The sequence below is a fragment of the Bos grunniens genome, chromosome 24 (genome assembly GCF_055505025.1).
Source record: "Bos grunniens cultivar Pamir isolate PY7600 chromosome 24, Bosgru_T2T1.0, whole genome shotgun sequence".
NCBI lineage: Eukaryota > Metazoa > Chordata > Mammalia > Artiodactyla > Bovidae > Bos > Bos grunniens.
Genome location: NC_141188.1, coordinates 38487129 through 38509981, shown reverse-complemented (window position 1 = coordinate 38509981; position 22853 = coordinate 38487129). Strand labels below are relative to the sequence as shown.

At 38.7% G+C, this 22853-nt stretch overlaps 1 protein-coding gene and 1 pseudogene across 3 annotated transcripts in view; one reads left to right on the top strand and one right to left on the bottom strand.

The window, feature by feature from the left end:
* Positions 1–437: 437 nt before the first annotated feature.
* On the top strand, positions 438–561 carry LOC147346084 (small nucleolar RNA SNORA70; annotated as a pseudogene).
* A 4730-nt stretch (positions 562–5291) lies between these two features.
* The window catches only part of NDC80 (NDC80 kinetochore complex component), a 33616-nt gene continuing 16054 nt past the window's right edge, over positions 5292–22853 (bottom strand). For 2 of the 3 annotated variants that reach the window (XM_086373071.1, XM_086373070.1), the window contains 6 exons: positions 19395–19547; positions 16975–17064; positions 9449–9541; positions 8809–8939; positions 7926–8028; positions 5292–5730 (listed from right to left, as the gene is read on the bottom strand). In XM_086373071.1, coding sequence (XP_086229197.1) covers positions 5593–5730; positions 7926–8028; positions 8809–8939; positions 9449–9541; positions 16975–17064; positions 19395–19547 — 708 coding nt within the window. In that variant the 3' untranslated portion in view covers positions 5292–5592. Of the gene's footprint in view, positions 5731–7925; positions 8029–8808; positions 8940–9448; positions 9542–12130; positions 14201–16974; positions 17065–19394; positions 19548–22853 lie in introns of those variants that run through there. The other variant, XM_086373072.1, reaches the window with a different exon arrangement.

Here is a 22853-nt window from a genome sequence, read left to right as displayed (position 1 = left end):
TTAAATATATCGGGCAACTATTAATAAATGAAATATGTGATTCTGAATTGCATTTTAGACCAGGAGAAAAAAGTCCTAAATAAAGGACATTATTGGGACAACTGGCAAAATTTGAGTAAGTTCTATAGATCAGGTAATATCAATATTAATTTTCTGATTTTGAAATTGCCTTGTGGTTATATAAGAGCTTGTCCTTGGTTTTAGGAAATATGCACTGAAGTATTAGAGGTAAAGGAGTATCATGTCTGCAGCTTCTAAGAGAGTCAAGATAGACAGCTAGCTAAATAAATAAGTAAATAGGGAGGGCAGGGGGAGAGAATGATAAATAAATGTAGTAAAATATTAGCTATGGTATTTATGTGAACGGGATTATTTGTATGTATTCATCTTACAGCTTTTAAAAAGTCAAATTATTTCAAAATTAAAAAGAAAATAATTTTCTGCCAATTAAACTGACTGTGTTCTGTTCCCCATGGGGGGCTGATGTGCAATGGCTGCAGAGAGCAGCCTTCCCGGTAGTGTATGCCACCTGTTATCTGTACAGGGAACTTGGGGACAGCCCTTTCCAGTGGACAGTCCTTTCCAGTGGACAGTCACAACTGGCATGCTGGTCCCAGTCTAGGCTCCAGACAGGTATGTGTGCTGCCTTTGGAAAGACCCAGGGTGAAGTGGCCAGGGTCCACACCAGCAAAGTCATAATGTCCATCCACACCAGCCTGCAGAACAAGGAGCATGTGACTGAGGCCCTCCGCAGGGCCAAGGTCCAGTTCCCTGGCCACCAGAAGATCCACATCTCCAAGAAGTGGGAATTTACTAAGGTTCATGTGGATGAATTTGAAAATATGTCAGAAAAGCGGCTCATCCTGGATGGCTGTGGGGTCAAATAATCACTAATCGTGGCCCCTGGACAAATGGCGGGCCTGCACTCATGAGACCCTCGGTGCTGTCCCCGCCTTCCTCAAGCCCACCAATAAATCCCAGTTTCCTGTCCAAAAAAAAAAAAAGAAGAAAGAAAAGAAAAAATACTCCTATAGAGGAAAGGCTTAAAAATAGTAACATCAAAAGCAAGGTAAAATTACAAAGATCAAAACAATGGGGAAAGACTGACTTTATCAAACACAAGATCAAATATAAGATATACAATAATAAATAACCAACCAATGTCACTGAGTGGAACTGGAAACTATGACCACCCAACTGTTCTGTGACAAAAAGTCGAAACTGGAGGAAGTTACACAAAGGCAGATTTCAGCCCAATATGAGATAGAACGTTATGACAAGCAGTGATGCTGTCATTAAATGCTTCAAAGGAGTGAACCACTTGGAAGCAGTCCTATCACCACACTAATCAGACGATGGCCAGGTAACCATCTACAGAAATGCTATGGGGGGTGTTCCTCATTGACTGGAAGGTTGAACTGCATATCTAAAGCCTTTTCTGACTCCAGGATTCTTGGAACTTGTAACTGGAACAATATCTGTTTTACTGTAATGATGTTAGTTCTGGAGATAAGTGTGTCCTTAGGAATTCAGAAGAAAGTGTGTAGAGTGAGGTAAAAGTGTGTAAACTGAAAGTACAGGGATCATTTCTGCCTCCTGAGCATGTTCCAAGTTGTGCTGAGGTTATCATTTTGATTATACTTAGTGCAATTTTATTGTCATTCCTAGAGTTGCTATTAAATAGTATGACATTATGGATAATATTTAACTAGTGGTGAGTTTCTCTTTTAAAAAAAGCAGTGCTCCTAAAATTTTAATGTACATATGAACAACTTAGTGGCCTTTTAAAAATGCACACTTGAATTCAGATTTTGGCTTAGTAGTCAAAAGTATAAAACTTCTAGAAAAAACATAGGTGTAAATCACAGTGGTATTGGCAAAGATTTCTTGGGCTTGGCAAAGATTCGTTAAATCTTACTACATGATATGCAGAAAGTAGTTTATATAAAGCAATAAATTTGACCTCATCAAAATTTAAAACTTTTATTCTTCAAAAGACACTAGTAAGGGTTTCCCTGGTGGCTCAGTAGTGAAGAATCTGCCTGCCAATGTAGGAGACACGGGTTCAATTTCTGGTCTGGGAATATCCCACATACTGCAGAGCAACTAAGCCTGTGTGCCACAGCTATTGAGCCTGTGCTCTAGAACCTGGGAGCCACAACTACTGAGCCCTACACAGCAACTACTGAAGTCTGTCTGCCCCAGAACCTGGGTTTGCAACAAGAGAAGCCACCGTAATGAGAAGCCTACCACAGCTGCAACTAGAAACTAGACCCCATTTGCCGTAAGTAGAGAAAAGCCCAAGCAGCAACGAAGCATGCTGCTGCTGCTGCTGCTAAGTCGATTCAGTCGTGTCCGACTCTGTGCGACCCGAGACGGCAGCCCACCAGGCTCCCCCATCCCTGGGATTCTCCAGGCAAGAACACTGGAGTGGGTTGCCATTTCCTTCTCCAATGTATGAAAGGGAAAAGTGAAAGTGAAGTCACTCAGTCGTGTCCGACTGTTAGCGATCCCATGGACTGCAACCTCCGCCCATGGGATTTTCCAAGCAAGAGTACTGGAGTGGGTTGCCATTGAGCAATGAAGCATAGCTCCCCCCAAAAAGTATAAATATGAGACTAGATTGGGAACTTAAAAAAAAGGCACATTAAGAAAATAGGGCTTCCCTGGTGACTCAGATAGTAAAGAATCCGCCTGCAATGTGGGGAAACCTGGGTTCAATCCCTGGGTTGGGAAGATCCCCTGAAGGAGGGCAGTAATCTTGCCCAGAGAATACCCATGGACAGAGGAGCCTGGCATGCTACAAACGGGGTCGAAAAGAGTTGGACACAACTGAGTGACTAAGCACATTAAGAAAATGAGAAGGCAAATCACAGGCTGGGAGAATACATATACATAACATATATGGTTGATAAAAAACACATATGAAAAGATATTTAACACCTTTGCTCATTAGGAAACTGCAAATTAATATCATAGTAGATAGAACCACATACCCTTAGGATGGCTGAATTAAAACCATACAACTGTGAGTAAGGACGTAAGCAGCTCATACACTGCAGGTAGGAACCACGTTAGGAAACATTTTCTGCCACATATGAACTAGCCATTCTACTCTTATGTGTTTACCCAAGCGAAATGAAAGGATATGCACATAAACATCTGTACATGAAAGCTCATAATGACTTTATTTATAAAATAGCCCAAACTATAAACAATCCAAATGTCCATCAACAGGTAAATGAATAAACAAACTCAATAAATACAATGGAACACTACTCATCAATGAAAAGGTATGAACTATCGCAACATGGACCTCACAGCTTTATGAAACAAAAATGATTGTTTATAGAAAATGCAAACTAAAGTAACAGAAAGCAGATCAGTGTTTGCCTGGGGAGGGGTGTCAGGCAGGGGCAAGACGAAGGACTGCAAAGGGCCACAAGGGAACTTAAGCAGTGATGGATATATTCATTAGCTTGTGAGGATGATTTTATGGAAGGATACATATATATATATATATATATATACGCCAGAACTTAGGAAAAGTTTAAGTCTGTGTCAATACACAGCAAAAAGTGCAGATTCTGATTTAGTAGGTTTGGGGTGGGGCCAACAGTCTGCATTTTTAATGAGCTCCCCAGTGATGCTGATGCTGTTTCCATACTATGTTCTGAGTGGCACAGCCCTGAGTATGCATTTTGTCATATATATATATATATCATCCGAGTACACAGTAGATTCATATGGCTGGTACCACACTGGTTAGTGTAGACAGAACATTTCCACCATTGAATAAGGTTCTATTAGATGTCAGAGTCAAGATTCTTGAATACATTGGTAACCATTAATCTTGCCACACCTATTAATTATCTCCCAGTGATGACTTGTCTTTGAATGGACACTCCAGGCTGAATGCCCCCTCCCTGCCCTTCCTAAAAGACATTCCATTCTGTACATGTGTGTGTTTAATTGCTAAATGGTGTTCAACTCTTTACAACCCCATGGACTATGGCGCACCAGGCTCCCTCTGTCCATGGGATTTCCCAGGCAATGATACTGGAGTGGGTTGCCATTTCCTCCTCTGGGGGATCTTCCTGACCCGGAATCGAACTTGTGTCTCCTGCGTTGCAGGCGGATTCTTTACCTGCTGAGCCTCATTCTGTATACTGCTTATGCTTCATTATATCATGCTTTTCACTCTGATTTGCATTAGAGTTGGAATACAAAGAATAGAAAGTTCAACTGGAGGCGGATGCCACTTCAAGGAGATTCCCAACAATTTAGACCTGTCGAAGAAGCTTCTTCTTAAAAAAATTATTCTGGGTCTTCACTTCACTGCAGTGGGTGGGTTCTTAGTTGTAGTGTGAGTGCTTTCTCTAGATGCGGTGTGGAGTCTTCTCTTGTGGAGCACGGGCTCCAGAGCTCTTGGGCTTCAGTAGTTGTGCCGCTGGGTTAGTTGCCCCACAGTATGTGGCACCTTAGATTCCCAACCAGGGATCGAACCCACATGCCCTGCACTGTAAATCGGATTCTTAACCACTGGACCATTAGGGAAGTCCCTAAAACCTCACTTTCCAACGTGACTCCCTCCCCATCCAGAACATTCGTGTTTCAGGGCTTCTGTGGTCAGGATTGAGCACAGGTTCCAGTTGAGGGGGGCTTCTGCCAATAAGAGGCATGGCCTGAGGTAAGTCAGAACTTCTCTAGGAATAAATTTTCATCTCTAAAAAACGAGATTGTTTCTTCTGATTCTCACATTCCACATCCTTCGGCTTTGAAAAATTCAGAGTAAAGACAGCATGGATCCAGAAATTTAGTTTCTCAGCTCTGGATAAAGAGTGGGTCTGACCATGTGTCCAGAATGATTAGGAAAGGTTTTCAGTCAGTCAGTCAGAGTCAACATGTGTAGTTTACCCCAGGGGCTGGCAAACTTTCTGTAAAGGGGTGGATAGTACACATTTTTGGCTTTTCAGGCCATCTGATCTGTCACACACAATAAATTCTGCTCTTTTTTCTTTTTGGCTACACTGTGTGGCATATAGGAGCCTAGTTCCCCAACCAGGGATTGAACCTGTGCCCCCTGCATTGGAAGCACAGAGTCCCAACTACTGGACTACCAGGAGAATCCCTAAACTTTCGTAGGGGGAAAGCAGTCACAGATGACTCATCAATGAATGGGTGTGATTAGATTTGGCCTATGTAGTTTGCTGATTCCTGTTTAATTATACTTTAAAATTCTTATACTCGAAATACTTATTTTTCTAACCATGTCAAGTTAGGCAGAGAAATCAGGGGAAAAAACACACTGCACTGAGGCAATTTATTAACTCCAGGTACATAATATAACTGGTCTTTCATATCTAAATATAACAATCCAACAAGTTACCATAATTTCAGGTTCTACATATCTTAAGTTAATGAACTAGATTTAGAAAAGCTATAAAAATACTTCACGGGCTTGGGAGGATGTGGTCATGAGACTTCATTGTAAGGAGGGATATAGGATATGCTAAAGAGTTTTCAGACCTACAAAGGACGTTTCAAAATTTACACTGCTAATAAAGTTCTTGCTTAATCAATACTTTATCTTCATTCATCAAGAGCCTGAATTAGAGCAGCTTTCTTCTTGTACTTGTCTCCAATCTCTCTGATGTTTTCCAAGAGATCTTCAGATGCGTATTCTTTACACTCTCTATCGTTTTTAGCAATCTGCTCCTCAAGGTGTTTCTAATGGAAAAATTTAGCAATTGTTAATGTAAAAACATCGATTTCTTTTAAAGCATTTAATTGTGAAGTCTATAAATAAGACTGCAACGTTTGTAAGAATAAGAATAAACTGAATACTCTTACATCTACCTGGTCAGTCCCTCCTGTGTTCCTTTTGTATAGCTATAGCTTATTCATGTACTTCTATATAACATTCTATTGAATGAATGTACCAACATTTACTTTTCCATTTTACTGTTAATGAATTTTTGTTTGTTCCCAGGTGTAGTAGGCTGAAGTGACTCCTAAAAGCTGTCCATAGATCACCAGAACCTATGAATGCTATGTAACATGGTCAAAGGAACTTTGAAGATGTGAACAAGTTAAGAATTTTGAGAAAAGATTATTCTGCACAATCCTGGTGGGGCAGCGTAATTTTAAGGGTCTCTGTGAGAAGGAATCAGCTGTGTGGGAGTCAGAGAAGGAAGGCATAAGGACAAAGAGAGGTTAGAGAGGACAGATGATACTGGGTTACTGGCTTTGAAGATGGAGGAAGAGACCACAACCCAAGGACTACTTGTGATTTCTAGAAGGAGTGCAGCCCCAAGGGATCATTTTAGATTTCTGACCTCCAGAAATGTAACCACTCAAATCATTTTCTGGTCTGTGGTCCAGATGAACAATAACTCTTGAACAAGGAGCCACGAAAGGTTACGGAGACACTGAGTGGTGGAACTAGGAAGACGTGGGTAGAACCCAGGTTTTCTGACGCAGTATTGCAGGGTGCTTTTCTTAGCTTTTACCACTAAGCAGAGAAGAGCACTGGCCAGCAAGTGAGCGGAAGTTCAATGTCACTCAGAAGAGAAGAGGGGAGAGAAGATCACATGCTCTGTTGTCTAACAAATGAAAACCTTTTAATGTGATATTATGAGCTCCCCCCTAAATTTATCTCCTAGTGAATTTCTAAGGACCTTTAGATTTAGCAATTTTAGCTCTGCTCAGCAGGTTGCAGGGATAGTTTTATTGTTAAACCTTCAAGCTACTTGAAAGGTGGAGATAAGATAAATTTCATGTTTCCAAAATACTTTATTCTGTGTTTACACACATGAAATTAACAGGAAGGAATGTTAAAAAGAAACATCAGGCTCAAAATGGAATCACTTTAGCTAAGCCTACATCACTAAGGTGGGACTTAATGCTCAATCTAACTGCAGTTACAACCTTCCCCAGCAATGTCATCATAACTGGTCCTTCTGGAATTTCCTGGTTGGCACCAGTGAGGTCATCTGCCAAATAGAACTTCTGTCCCACAAAGGAAGGTGACCTTGCCACTTTGCCTGAATTACCCTGTTTAAATTTATGACTTCTCTGTCCCACCCCCTCTGACTTTTTAAACCTTGTCTTTTCTGGAGCTCCTTTTTATCTGCCACATGGGATGCTGCCCAAAACATGAATCACTGAATAAAGCCAATTTGATTTTCAGATTGACTCAGTTGACTCTTGCTTTGTAACAGGAAAAATATTTGTCATTAAAACATGCTCTTTCATCTTTATTACATCTTGTATGTACTAATGTTTTTGGTGTGTAGAATATGGCCTGCCACGTCATTATACACTGTTGGATGTAGTAAAATATCATTGTATATTGCTTATGCAAATAAGACAGATTACTTATTTTTTATTAAGGGCTATGCTATTTTTTGTATTTATATTATAACTCAATGAAAACAAACATGCCTTAAGGAAGAAGAATAACTTAATCAAGTGACAAAGTTGCACAACCTTCACCACAATCTTTGTGCCCATCTGCCCTTATTCCCACCCTAGCCCCTGGCAACATAAATCTACTTTCGGCCTCTGCAGATCGGCCTTTTCTGGACATTTTATATTAGTGAGTCATAAATATGCGCACTTTTGCATCTTTCACTGAGTATTATGTTTTTGACATTCATTCACGTTGTAGCATGCATCAGTGTTTCTTTTATCGATGAATCGTATACCAGTATATGGGTATATTATTCATTAGTTAAAAATCTATGTAAAACAGATGACTACAAAACACACACCGCTATGTAAGACTCTTCTGATAAATTTTTACTAGATCATATTCTCCAGAGAAATAAAAATGATCATTTAATTTCTATAGAAGCAAAACAGAAATAAATCAGAGTTTGAAAAAGCTTTCTTAGATTGTAGGAAAGACTTCACACACTTACCTCCAAAGACCCGACATGTATAGCAACCATCTCTAAAAGACGCTGCAAGTTATTTCCCACTTTCCGTCTCTCTTCAGTTGTGGTCTGCACGACTAGTTGGTATCTGTAGGACAGAGACTCTTGTTTGAACTGTCTAGGAGAAAACCTAATATGTCAGATTTTGCTAGCTCACTTCTTTTCGTATTTCAATGAAACCAGGGTGTGGTTGTCTATGTTCTGCTTACTCTGTGTCTAATTCACAGAGGTCCAGTTTGCAATCAAACAGAAATAAAAACATTTCCAAAGATCCCATGCAAATAACAGCACCGAACAGCACCAAACCTTCATGCTTTAACAGATAAAACTTGGGAGCATACTGTTTACCTGAGTCTCCAAAAGGATTATAAATGTAAATGCTTTCAGGGACAAGACACTAAATACAGATGAAGGAAGGAATTGGGAGTCCTACTTTTAGGCATTTGGATTCAGATTATAAACAAAAACTATATGCCCCAAACACCTTCACCTGACTTTCCTATCCCTAGGCTACAAGTAAGGAAACAAGAAAGATGTGATTTTAAGGATTATAGTGCCAGACTGAAAGTTTTTTTTTAAGTTTTTTGAGTGTATTTGAATATAAATTAACATAGAGCCTATGGATTATAACTATTCAGTTCTCTTCTGACTGGAAAGGTAACGGGACAACAGCTGTCATGGGAGAAGAATGTACCATCCAGGGGAAGTATCTTAAGCTGCTCTACTTCATTCAGTTCTACTCACCCTCCTCCTCCCCAGGCCAGCTCTATAATGTAAAGCCAAGCGAATAAACCAGGTCTAGTTTTATAAAAATGTTAAATAATTAAACAGAAAATACACATCACAGATCTTGGCGAGATGAACTTACTCCCGCTGAATAGCGTCTAACTCATTCACAGCCTCACTGAGGCCCTCGTTAACTGCGCTCTCCAGCAGGTGCTTGTGTTTCTCCAAGGACTCCAGCTCATCGGCACATTTTTTGTCCTCTTCCTCAGCTTCCTATCAGGATAAAGTCACAGTTATGTTTTTTCAATATTCACATTCTATATACTCCAAGGGGATGAAAAAAAACCATTTATGTCAAGCATTCAAAAAAATCAGGTTGCATCATCATTTGTATTCACAGGACTGTTTACTGCTTTACACGTGGTAAGACTTTAAATGGTCTTTTGGAAATTTTATACTATAAACGTAAATGTGACCTTTCGAACAGGCCTATACTGCATTCATTTAGCAGTGATTTCAAGCCTGTATATAGGAAATATACTGAATCACAAATGTAAATACAAAGTAGTAGTGGAGTATTAAACATGGTCTATGGTAAAATAGCGCAATTCCAGAAAAAAGTTCTTTAGAAAAGAAATAACTCCTTACAATAAACTTTGGACAAGAAGATTACTGTAGACAAGATATAGGATATAGCTCAAAGATTTAAGCTTGATGTCGGAACAGGTGCCTAGTCCATCAACATGGCTTTGGAGAACCTAAACAAATGGCAAAACTCTCACCTTCATTTTCTGTTGGTAAAGATCATCCAGCTTTTGAACTTCTTCTTTCAGAGTTCGTACACTTCTCCTGCTTTCTGTGATCATTGTACTTAACTTGAGGAATAAAACTTTGGTTGAGAAATCATAACTATACACCAAAAAATTTTTCATAAGTTATAAAACTTTTGTATTATCAACCAACTAACTGAACCATTTTGTTTCTTCTAGTTCTTGTGGCCTTTTACCTTTCATGTCATACAAATTTAATTTTTTTCCAAGAAAAGTTAATTTCAAGGTGGCATTTTAAAAAAATATATAATATTTAAATGTAGAATGGTATAGTAGGGCATTAGTTAGGAATAAAAAAATTTGGCTTAATTCTCAGTAAAATAGAGATACCAATATCTGTTTTTCTATTTTTCTGTAGCTGTCAGAGTCCTTAAATATAAATTGTTTTGCTCTCTAGGTATTTTTTTCTCTTCCATTTAATGGATAGGTTTTATTTATTTTTAAAATTGGAACATCATTTGCTTTACAATGTTGTTAGTGTCTGCTCTACACCATGAATCAGCTGTACATATACATACATCACTTCCCTCCCGCGCCATCCCACCCCTCTAGGTCATCACAGAGCCCCGAGCTGAGTTCCCTACAGCCGCTTCCTACTATCTATTTTACACATGGTAGTGTATTTATGTCAATGAATCTCTCTAAATTCGTCCCACCCACTCCTTCCCCTGCCGTTTTCAAGTCTTAACTTTATTTAGATTTTTATCTACTTTAGTTATGTGGCTTTCATTTGTGTGTTCACTTTCTGGGATGTTAAAGAGAACTACTCAAACTGATTTTATTTGATAATATTTGCTAATTGGTTATAGTCAATGCATTCTTCCAAAGAGTAATCAAGTTAACGTTTAATCTTGTTCAAGTTTGAGCTTTAAGATCTGCTGAAACCAAAATGGGGAAGAAAAAAAGTGTTCCTTAAAAAAAAAAAGTGTTTCTTTCATTTCCTGTTGACAAGTGCTGATACCAGTTGATATTGGTAATTAATACAGAATGTTTTTCAGCTAGATCAAGAGGATAGTATTTGCAACAGGAAACAGAAAGTAGTTGATGTCTTTCTTTAAAAGGATTATTCTACACATACATAAATTTAAAACAAAACACACGATTTGGGAAAAATTTAGTGAAGCTATTGTTATTTGGTGAAAGGTAGGATGGTAAAATGACTAAACTTATTTAAGAAACTTGCAGTATGGTACTGTCTTTTTTTTTTTCCTTGCACACAGTACTTGTCATTCAGTCATCCAAAGATCTTGAAAGGGACATTCCTTTCCTATTCAAGAGAGAGAAAAGTGGGCTGGAAAGAATGCAGTTTACTCAGGATCATTCAACTAGCATATGCCCAGAACTCAAAATGAACTCCAAGGACTTTTTCTACATCACTCGCCTTTCACATTTTAAAGACCAGTTACTGAAGCTATAAACTTTGCTTCCAATCTAAAGATGCTACTTCTGAAGCAAACAAACTGTTTTATTAAATTCACTTGCAATAAGGCCAAAATCGACACTCCAATAACCAGAACTTCTACTAGGCCCTCATGGTTGGTCAAATGTGTTTACTTTTAACTGAGCAGCGCTTCTTGCCATGTCAGTTTTACCAATTAATTAGACATTTCCTCTCCCTCCTCTTGATTATGAATACACATTCCATTGCAATAAACAGGAGAGGAATTAAAAATAAGTCACCAAAGCAACTCCTAACTATTAATATTTGACTTCCTTCCTCCCTCCCTTCTTTCTTAGCTCTCAAGTCACAAAGAAATCATCAATTAATCAGATGATATTTTCCTTCTATAATTGATAGAAGCCACCAGACTGGAATTCCATCACTTCTTGCCTCCAACCAACCAACCAACCAACCAACATGAGACCTTTCCTTCTTCCTTCCAGTTAGTTTAAGGATGCAGGGCACACATTTTCTTCATGAAGAGAAATAACCTCTTCAGCTCTTTTCTGGATCTCATGCCTTTGTATTTCTTCATGGACCACATTCAAATCCATCAAGGTCTTTTGTTCCTGCTTTTTTAAACTTCACCCTTTTCCTGTTGAACTCCCCCTCATCTTCAAAACCAAACAACCCTCTCCTATAAAAACAAGAAAACCACACACCAAACCAAAAATCTTTCCCACACACCACTTTTCAGCCACAGTTTCACCACCTTTCCGTGGATTCAAACATCTGCAATAGATTTGTAGCAGCCCATGAAGAATAACCTATTTGGATTATAGTATCTTCCTTTTCACCATTTACACTCCACAGAAACATGCTTTCTGGCTCCTCTGGTTCATGTTGCTTTTGCAAATGTCAGGAGGAACATCTTTATGATTAAAGCCAATGTGCGCTTTTCAGACTTAATCTGAGTAAGACCTGTGGTTACTGACCACTCCTTATTGAAACTTTCTTCCCTGGTCTCTAAGATCATGGAAACTCCTTGTTTCCTCTTTAAGTCTTGGGGGTGGGGGTGGGGGTTCTTCTAATTCAATAGATTTCTCTTTCTCTGCTTGTACTTTGGACATTCTCCTAGTAATCTCTCTGGCTGTATTCTCATTTGCTCACTTGGGAGAGCTCTCGCTCATTCTCATACCTGGGGGATCTCCTGGCTGTTAATTACATGCAAGCTAAAAATACCTACCTGTATCTTTATTATTTCCAAACTTCAACTGCCTACTGGACATTCTCTACTTTGATGTCCCAGAGACCTGCAACGGCATATCCCAGGCTGAAATTCTGTTCTACAACCTTCTTTGTATTTTTCATCAAGGTTATAGAACATTGTCACTGACAAAGAATCTCTTTTTGACCAAACTACTTAGGATCTTCTGAACTCTTCTCAATTAGATTGACTTGGGCTTTCATGTTTGTCTCTGTGTTATCCAATTTTAAGCAAGAATCCTGCCAAGTCACTTAAACCAGAATCTCCCATCCTGAATATCTGATCAGGTTCCTCATCCTGTGCCACACTCCAGGTGATGACTTTTCACCTTGGCCGGCCTTCAGAAAGAAACCGATTAGGATGGTGCTTAGACAGAATACCCCAACTCTGATATTTCCAGCTGCTGATCCCCACCCTGCTCCTTAGCTATAAATTCCCACTTTTCTTTGTTGCCTTTGGGATAAGCCCCATCTCTCTCACCTACTACCAAACTCCACTGTAATAGCCCCTCTTGAACAGAGTCTAACTTACCACTGCTAACAAGTGTCCTAAGTAACTTTTCTTTAATATTGTATACCAAAGCTGGACTCCTGGACATTCTTAATCTCACTCTCTTCCTTAACCTTCACTTCTAAGTGGATGACTAATGTTGCTCGAATCTTTTTTTTTTTTGGCAGTGCTGCATAGCTTGCAGCATTTTTAGCTTCCCGACCAGAGATCGAACCTGGGCCCTCAGCAGTGACAGCTTAGAGTCCTAACCACTGGATCACCAGGGAATTCCCTGTTTTAACCTTTAAATCTCTGTTCTCCATCCTCACTGCAATAGCGTTGGTTTGCCTCCTTACCATTTACAGCTCAGGATACTGTTAGGTCTCTTAATTGTATGTCTCCAGTCACACGTACCTCCTAAAGTATTCTTCAGAATGTCAACACTGTAAGCTTACTAAGATACACAGGTTTTATTCCCTTACTTAAAAAACCTTCAGTGGTACCTGCTGCCTACAGAATAAAAATTCTACCAGTAAGTAAGAACAAGTAAGTCTCTTCAGAATTAGGTTTTTGTTTTCCCAGGCTTCTTCCCTATCCTACTTAGACTCAAGGTAATTCTTTAATACATCATGGTCTTTGGTGTCCGGGCCTTCAGAGGCAGGCATGTGTGTCTGTGTTTGTATCCTTTTGTGTATCCACTGGCCAACTCCTACTTGCTATTCACAACTCAGCTCATCTACCACCTCCTTCAGAAAGAACCTATGCTTATCTTAGGTAGGTGTATGGAGAATCCACAACATGCTGTATTTATACTCCAAAAATCTTATGAATTTGTTATAATTGTTTTCACACTCACCTTTCCAAACAAATAAGAATTCACAAAGAAAGATATTATATCACCAACACTGATTATAGTACAGGTATATATAGCAGACTCTTAAGAAAAATACTTGCTAAACAAATTTTAATTGCTATTATTTAAACTTTATACTTATACCCATAAGTGTGATTGGTTTTTCTTCTTTTGTGGTATCTTTGTGGTATGAGGGTTAAACTAGTCTTATAAGCAAAATTTCTTAAAGATAGATTTTTGTATTACTTCATAAATTAAGTAAATTCCCTACATATTTATAGTTTATCCATTTCTCATTTTTTCTTGAACGGTTTTGGGGATTATTTTAAAGTACTTATCAGATTGATTAGTTTTGCTACTGTTTAACCTTTACTATTTCAAACTGCTATTTTATCTTAGGCCATCTTAACTTGGTTAAACTACTTGTCAAATCAAAAAATAGTTTTAGCACCCTAATGTTCATTGCAGCACTATTTACAATAGCCAAGACGTGGAAGCAAACTAAATGTCCATAGACACAGGAATGGATTAAGAAAATGTACATTAAGATATACATATGTATATCTACACACACACACACCATGGATATCACTCAGCCATTAAAGAAAATGAAATAATGCCATCTGCAGCAGCAAGGATGGACCTAGAGACTGTCATACTGAGCGAAGTCAGACAGGAGGAGAAATATTGTACGACATCTCTTAAATGTGGAATCTGAAAAGAAATGATACAAATGAACTTACAAAATAGAAACAGACTCACAAACTTAGAAATGAACTTAAGGTTGCTGAGGGAACCTTAAGGTTGATGGAGGGAAGGGATAGTTAGGGAGTTTGGGATGGGCATGTACACACTGTTATACTTAGAAACCGACAAGGACCTACTGTACAGCACAGGAAACTCTGCTCAATGTTATGTGGCAGACTGGATGGGAGGGGAGTTTTGGGGGAGAATGGATACATGTATATGTATGGCTCAGTCCCTTTGCTGTTCACCTGAAACTATCGCATTGTTAATCGGCTATAAAAGTTAAAAACAGTTTCAGGTTTTAGTCTCTCAAGCATACGACATCACTGATCACTCCCTTTTTTTCTAGTTTTATCGAGATATAATTGACCTATAATGTTGCATGGGTTTACATGGGTAGACCTATGGCTGTTTCACGTTAATGTTTGGTAGAAACCAAGGCAATACTATAAAGGAATTATCCTTCAATTAAAAAAAAAAACATTGCATGGGTTTAAGATGTACAGCAAGATGATTATGTATATATTGTGAACTCTTTGGTCCATGGAATTCTCCAGGCAAGGATACTGGAGTGGGTTCCCTTCTCCAGGGGATCTTCCTGACCCAGGGCTTGAACCTGGGTCTTCTGCATTGCAGGCAGATTCTTTGCTGTCTGAGCCACCACGGAAGCCCCTTCTCACTTCCTTCTATACGCTGTGAATTCTTTACCACAGTGAGTTTAGTTAGGGTCACTCTTTCTTCTTTACTTGACTTTTACAGTGTATCCTCCTCCTTCTGATTATTCTCCAACTATTCCGTCTACTTCCTTCCTTTGCCAATCTTTTGCTACTTTCTTCTACACATTCTAAGAAATGTCACCCACATCCCTGGCTTCAGACCCAGTATCCTTTTTATATTTCAATCTATTGCTTCAGCTTCCTTTTCGTCTCTCATGGAAAGCGAGCTCAACATCTCCTGCACTGCCCTGGCCACTCCCAGCCTCGTTTTCTTCCTAATTTACGCTGCCTACCCTAGAAAAACAGAAGTCACTGTTGCTCCTCCTTTCTCTCCTAGCATTCATTCAGCCACAAAATGCTTGGGTCCTGCCTCAACATTTCTTCAACCTGTCCCCTTTCTTCGTTTCCTCCCTTTATGTCCATAATTTCCTACTTGAGTACTACAGCTTAACCTCTTAATTTCAGTTGCCTTCCCTCTCAGTCACTTTATTCTATGACCAAAGGAGTCTTGCAGAAAAAAACAAAAACAAAAAGCAAATCTGATTAGCATAATAGCATATGTTAGTCTTCTCTGAATGGGACTTTGTATTTCATATAAGCTTTGGTTATATTGATCTTTGGGACATTAACATGGTGCCTAAACTATAGTAGGCATTTCATAATTGCGTCCCTACCCTGCCCAATTTTTCCTGCCTATAGCCTTTAAAAAGTTTCAAGTAGTCTGAAACAGATTTCAGTCAAGAGGCTCCTACTGCTTGAAATTCATACTTTTTTGAGCCTTCAGGCTTACTGCCCACTCCAACCAGAGAGAAACTGTACTGAAGTGGGCTAAACACTTCACCTCAAATAACCATCACCACTGGGGCACACCCGTTAAAGCAGTCCTAATTCTTATCTTTTCCCCATGATAGTCACAAAACCCACACATTTATAGAAGCCCTAAATTACAATAACAATAGTATCATGAAACTCTTCACTTATCTAACAACTTTTTCTATGTGTGGGAGGTGTGAAAAATTCTAATACAAAGTAAGTATTGATGAAAATTTGTTAATATAAAAAAAGTGTGCGTTACTTTTAAAGTTATTTGTGAAATGCATAGATTTTATTTTCAGATGAGGAAAAGTTAACAAGCTTCTATTCTCAAAAAAGATAGGATTTCTTTTATATCTTAAAATCTGTTAGCCAGAACATAGTTTTCAAAGAGTTGAATTAGCTAGGCGGTTGCTTTAATTGTTTGGTGTTATATAAACAAATAGGCTTCCCTGGTGACTCAGATGGTAAAGAATCCGCCTGCAAGTGTGGGAGACCTAGATTACATCCCTGGGTTGGGAAGATCCCCTGCTGGAGGGCATGGCAACTCACTCTAGTATTTTTGCCTGGAGAATCCCCTTAGGCAGAGAAGCCTGGTGGGCTACAGTCCACGCCATGTAAATAATACCTTTTGTTTGTATTTGAGGAGTTTTTAACTTTTCTTAATCAATTATAACAATGTTTACCCTACCCTAAAGGTTATCGAATACAATAGTCTTCTTTCTCAGCTATATTGGTGATTGTATGTTTCAAGTATCTCAGAAGCAGGAATTTTCTGAACCTACTTTCAGAAAAAGAATTTTATAGGCATTTAAAATTGAATCTCCCTGAATTCCATGGTCCTGAATGAAGAATCTGGTAAACGGAAGTCTCTTATCAATCATAGCTAGTTAGCTTCTAACTGCAAATGATATATACTCACTTCTAAGGTAGTTATTTCAATTTCCTTTTACTAAAAAAACGAATATTACTAAATCACCTCAAGTTATAAGAGGTGATTTGCCATTAGAAAAAAAGGGAGATTTACTCAGTTTCATATCACTTCATCATTAATGATATGTGAAGCTTAGAATGTTTAAGTTACTTAAAAAGTTACTTCAAGTGTTTCTAGGTCAAGGGTATAACTCATTTTTCGTATTTTATTAAAAATCCATTCCTTAGCAATTGGAAACCACAAAACATTGTATGTATAACAACTGTTTCATTACTTACTTGTTCTAAAGTATCCTCTAAACCCATCTTTTTATTTAGAGCTTTATTAATTTCTTCTTCAGTTTGGTTCAACAGTTCCTTGAGTGGTGCCTATAAAACACATAGGAATGTCAGTTACATATGATATAATTCCACAAGTTCTCTCATGAGGAATCTTTTGGAGAAAAGTGAAGCCACGGTGTTTTAAATCTAAGTTAATACACCATCAATAAGAAAATAAAACTAATTTTACTGGAATTTCCATAACTATAGAATGTAACTTGCTTTTGGTTTTGAATACTTGCAAAATTCTAGACTGGCTTCTCTATTCTGGAAATTCACTGCTATTACTTAAACATTCTTTAAGTACATGTAATTTAATGTTATCTTTCTTGAAAACAAATTATATGTAGGTTTTATTTTTATGCTCTGTTCTCTCCATGCATCGTTTTCCCCTTAATCCTTTCCAATTCTTTAGCCTTATATGTCCTCTTCATTTTTTTTGCTCCTCATTCTAACTCTGTTGTTAATAGCAGAAGACTTGAAACATGACGATTGTCTATCCAACAAGGACTGGGATGTAGAAGCCGCGCAAAGTAGGACTGAGGCTGCAGAAGGAACAAGGAAGATCTGGACCCTGTCAGGGAGAGGGCAATTTCCCTCTCTACTTTTCCTGAGTTCCTGTGGCAGGACTTAACATAAGAGTGAGAGAAAAGGGGCTCTCACCACTTCCCCTTCCACCGGCTTTTTCAGTCTGAGGTCTAGGAGGCTGACAAGGTAAGAAAGCTTAGCTTATGCCTGCCTTTGTCAGATGTCCCAGGACTTCTCAGTGGCCATGGTTTTCCAGCTGGTGATTGCTCAAGTTGGCTTGCCAAAACTGGGAGGCAGGAGGGAGGTGTTCTCTCACCCACAACTCTTTTAAAAAAAGTATACAACTCCATGGCATTTAGTACATTCACAAGGTATTCTCATTCTGTAACAATTTCATTGCTCCAAAAGAAAACTCTACATGTTTTCAAAACCCTACATGTTTTCAAAACCCTACTATGTTTTCAGTAGGTCTTCTGAAATCTTTGCTGAGTTTTAAATTTTGGCAGTTCTTTTTTGAAGGATGCAGTTGCCTCTTTAATCTCTTTAAGAACCTTTCTCCAAATACTACTTATTGGTAGACAGCGGGGGCTGCATCTTCTTGATGCTATTTTTATTGTCCTATTATTATGTAAAACTATTTCCAGGGGGCAAAGAAAAGATTCTTCTTTTCTGAGAATATGCATTCTTTTTGCATTGGGTAATCTTTTCTACAGTAATTTGATCCAGAAATTGTTTTCTTGCACTGATACATCAAACTACTCAAAACACAGGTGAGTAAACTCTATCTGCCTACCTACCAAGCAGCTGCTTGAGAAACAAGAGTAAAAGATTAACTGTTTATTGGATGCATTTTTTTTCTATTGAAAATAAGCTTAGATTTAATCAAAATCTGTCTGCCAATAAACTGCAACATGGAACGTAGGGACTGTATCTTTACATGTGTGTGTGTGTGTGTGGTTTTTTTTTTTTTTGGTGTGCTGTGCAGCTCGAGAGATTTTAGTTCCCCAACCTGAGATTTAACCTGGACCTGGCTGAATCCTAACCACTGGACCACCAGGGAATTCCTCTTTCTGGGTATTTTATCTCAGCATCTAGCTGGTATGGAATGTAGTTGATACTCAATAAATAATTCACGGAACGAATGAATGATTCTTAAGAGAAAAAAACACATGGTTTTAGACTTTAATTGACATTCTTATATTAAAAACTATTTTGAAAATTAACATTTTTTGGGGGGCACTTAAAATTTTTCTTCCTCAAATTACATCCTTGGCCATATCTGAAAATTATGTACAGTACTCTCATTATTGGCCGCTGGTGGTACTTAAAGCTCTGTTATACTTCATGCCTTCCTGTGTGTCCTTGTGCCTGAAAACCTTTCCACAGATCACCCCATAAATATCTCATCTTTGAAGATTTCATTCCAGGTTCACCTTTGCTGTAGAGACTTCTCTCAGTTGAGAAGAACTGATCTTGTTAGTATATCGTGTAAAGACTTCTAATAAAGCATGTATAAAGTATTTATTTTGTCTTTCTCCCTTGAGATGAGTAGTAGCAACTTGAGAGCAAGCATCAGGTCTCATTTTTGTCTTAATCTTTGCATCTATTTTATATATAATAAAATCTTTTAGAGGAAGAGAAGGAAGATGAGGCTTTATAATTCGAAGAGTACGGTACAACAGAGAGCAGGGGTCTACTACCAGGAAGAAAGAAGGCAAGTTTCAGTGTTGTATTTCTACATTTAGTCCTGAGTTATGGACCTGCTGAAGTTTAAACTGTTAGTTATAAATATTATGAGCAGACATCAATCATATCACTTAAAAACCTTCGAAGTACTCACGATTACGTACATAAACTTGAGCTCTGTATTTGACAAGGCAGTTGGCGCCAGCGTCAGGATTAAACTTAATTTCAAAGTCATAACCTTTGGAATTTTCAGCACCCTTAGGGATAAGTTTTAATTTTCTAGCCAATTTATGATACTCTGTTAATTGTGTTTCAATCTGTAAGAAGAGAACACAAAAAGAAACACTGAAATAAAACAAACAATTCTATTCCATATGGTTTTCAATTGGCATTTTTTTTTTGCAGCTTTATTCAAAGATTATGTGTTTTTCATTAGTTTTAAAGTTGGCATTTTTAGTAGTAACAGTAGCAGTTTTAAAATATAAAGAATGAAAGATTTTATTCACACTAAATTTTAAGATAGTTTTAACACCATAATTAATTAGTAAGCAATATGGTTAGACAGCATCACTAACTCAATGGACATGAGTTTGAGCAAACTCTGGGAGATAGTGAATGACAAGGAAGCCTGGCGTGCTGCAGCCCATGGGGTCACAAAGAGTCGGACATGACTTAGTGACTGAATAACAACAACAAAATAGTATTGTTCTTCCATTTATCTGACGAGGAGTTTGGAATAAAAGTCCATGTTGAGGTATTAACTAAAATTCACTTTTTAAAGTACCAGACAGAGAAATTATCAAACAGAAACAAACCTTAGCTTTGTCAATGTACAAAATAAAACATTTCATTTATTTAAAACGAGTGAAATGTAGTCACTCAAGTCTCTGAATGTTATTTCAACTGTTTTGATAAAAATATTTTACTAACATATTCCACATTTCCTGGTCTTCTTCCCTCCGTTCAGGGTTCTGTTCAAGTTACATCATCAGAAGTCTTTCCCTCTAACATAACACCCCCAATTTCTCTACTCTCTTACTTTACCCTTCAGAGCACTTGTAACCACCTGAGAGAGATTACTCATGTGTTCATCGCCATCACCTGAAAGCACGCTCCACGAGAGCAGCTGCATCCCTTGCAACTAGAACAGTACTTGGCATAGAGTACTCAGTATCTGACGAAATAAACAAACCTGCAGAGTCTAGGCAATTTGTTTTCATATAGTTACCATCTATAAAATGAATACTTTGAAAGAAGGCAAGGGCAAAAGTACCTATCAGAACCTGCTTAAATAATCTTCAATTTCTAAAAACTTAAAAGCAACACTTATATGCAAAATTTAAGATTTCACATTAATAAATCAGGAAATCATTTCAATTACTATAATTTGTAATATAGTAGCTCTCCAGGGATGACTAAGGTATGGAGTTCTCTCTGGCGTTATACTAAATAATCCTAGAAATTGTTGTTTTTCACTAGGATTTTGTTGGTGTAATAAAGCAGTTTTCACAAGGCCATGTGCTCCATCCTGCCAGATTGTGGGGACAGCAGGAGGAGATACATTTCTCCTTCCCCCAGCCAGTTCAGACAGAGAACATGCACCACATTCCTCCTGAAGAGTCTGGAGGTAGCCTCAATGCCCATCTCAGCAAAGAGCTCTAGAAGCAGATTCCCAGTCAGAGGTGGTGGGTGGGATAAAAATCAGTCTGGAAAGAAAACTAAGGGGTGGACTCTTTATGCTGGACTTTAGTATTTTGCCTCCATTCTTTAATCTCTCCTACTCAGTACCCTAAGGTTTTCTTCTCACTGACCATGGCCCAACTGGCCCCTCATTAGGCCACTGCTTACCCACTTCCTGGGTAATTTTCTTCTTTCAGCCTGATCCTCCAAATCAAAAACAGCACTCATACAGCTAGTTTGAGCTAGTAAACAGAGTTCACCTAGTCTAGAGATTCATGACTTCCCCTCTCCCACACAGTGCTTGAGAGAAAAAATGTGCTAATAACTGTTGAAGTGACATTTCAGGTTCACCGACCTGGTCTAATCACACTTCAGTTTGTAAAGAAGGGAACTGAGGCTCTGAGAAGTTAGATGCTGTGCTGAGGTCACATAAACGTGCTGGCAAACCCAGGGCTACAACAAAGGTTTACCAAATTCTAGGTTCAAAGACCTTTGCGATCACCATCACTGGCTAGAAATACGTATTTTTCTCTTTTATACACAGGTACAGAGATGAGCAGGTCAGGAGTACGAGGGAGCACAGATAATTAAGGCAAAGCAAAAATCTGCTGAAATGGCTCAAAAAATGAGGCAGTGCTTATTGCTCAGGCTGAATTGTGCATTCCATATTAAGAATTACATACACAGCTGTGTAAAATACAGATTTTTAATAATGTAAAACAGTTAAAACCTGACCAAGAAACTGTTTCATTATGCTTATAATGAACTTCACAATATGATCAGGGTGAAAAACCCGAACTGCCCCCATAGGCAAACGTAGATGCTTAAAGGAGCCTTTTTAAAAAGACATGCCTTCTGGGACTTCCCTGGTGGCCCTGCCCTTCCAATATAGGGGATGCAGATTTGATCCCTGGTAGGGGAATCGAGAACCTACTTCCTTTCAGGCCTTTCTTAAGGGGCCTTTGTCCACTTCCAAGATGCTGATATTTCCAGAGTTCTATCTTCCTCCTCTGTATTGTTCCTTGGTGAATTCGTCTACCCTGTGGCTCCAATGACAGTATATACAGATTTTTACCAAATCTATACTGCAAACCCAGGTATTTAATGCTGCAGTACAGGCCCATGTAAAATAGTCTGTAAGATATTTTCATTTAAATGCTGCATGGGCACAACAGGTCTAGCCTACCATCTCCTCTCCTGACTGCCAACTTCTCCATCTCTTCTGTTCCTAAGTGGATGATACTACTCATTACCTGCCCCATCACTCAAACCAGACCCTGGTGTCGGCCCCCTTTTTTTCATCTCCTTATTCATTCTACCTCCTAAGCAGACAGAATCCACCCATTTCTTTGAATCTCCACTAGCTTTATCTAAACTTCAGTCTGTGATTTCTACCAATTACTTCCCACAGATCCTTATCTGACTGCTTTGCTTCCTTCTATCCATTTTATTACATTATCAAAAATGAGATCTTTCTGAAATGTGATCTTATGTGTTTAACATATTAATGGTCTGCTTCCTGGAGCTTTCAGGATAAAGTCTGAGCTTCTAAACGTGACAAGGATGTTCACCACCTGGTCTTTCTTATCCTTGAGTCTCATCTTCTGCACATGCCGCATCCCTTGCTGTTAGGCTCTAGCCACATGGAAAGCTCAGGACAGTAGAGTGCCTGGTGCTGCTTCCTCCCTAACTTCCCCACACACGTCACTTGCTGGCTCCCCAGCCTGGCCAGGCTAATCCTCCCTCCTCACATTCCCAATTCAGCTCAGGTCTTACATCTGCAAGGAAGCCTTCTGAAAACCACCGCCATCCATCACCCTACACTACGCACACCAAAATCCTGCTCATGTGTACTATAGGCTTCCTCAGCATGTGGTGGAGGTCTGACCTCACGGAAGAGAAACGTCATCTAGAACGGCAGTTTCTTACGTTCCCATGTCTTT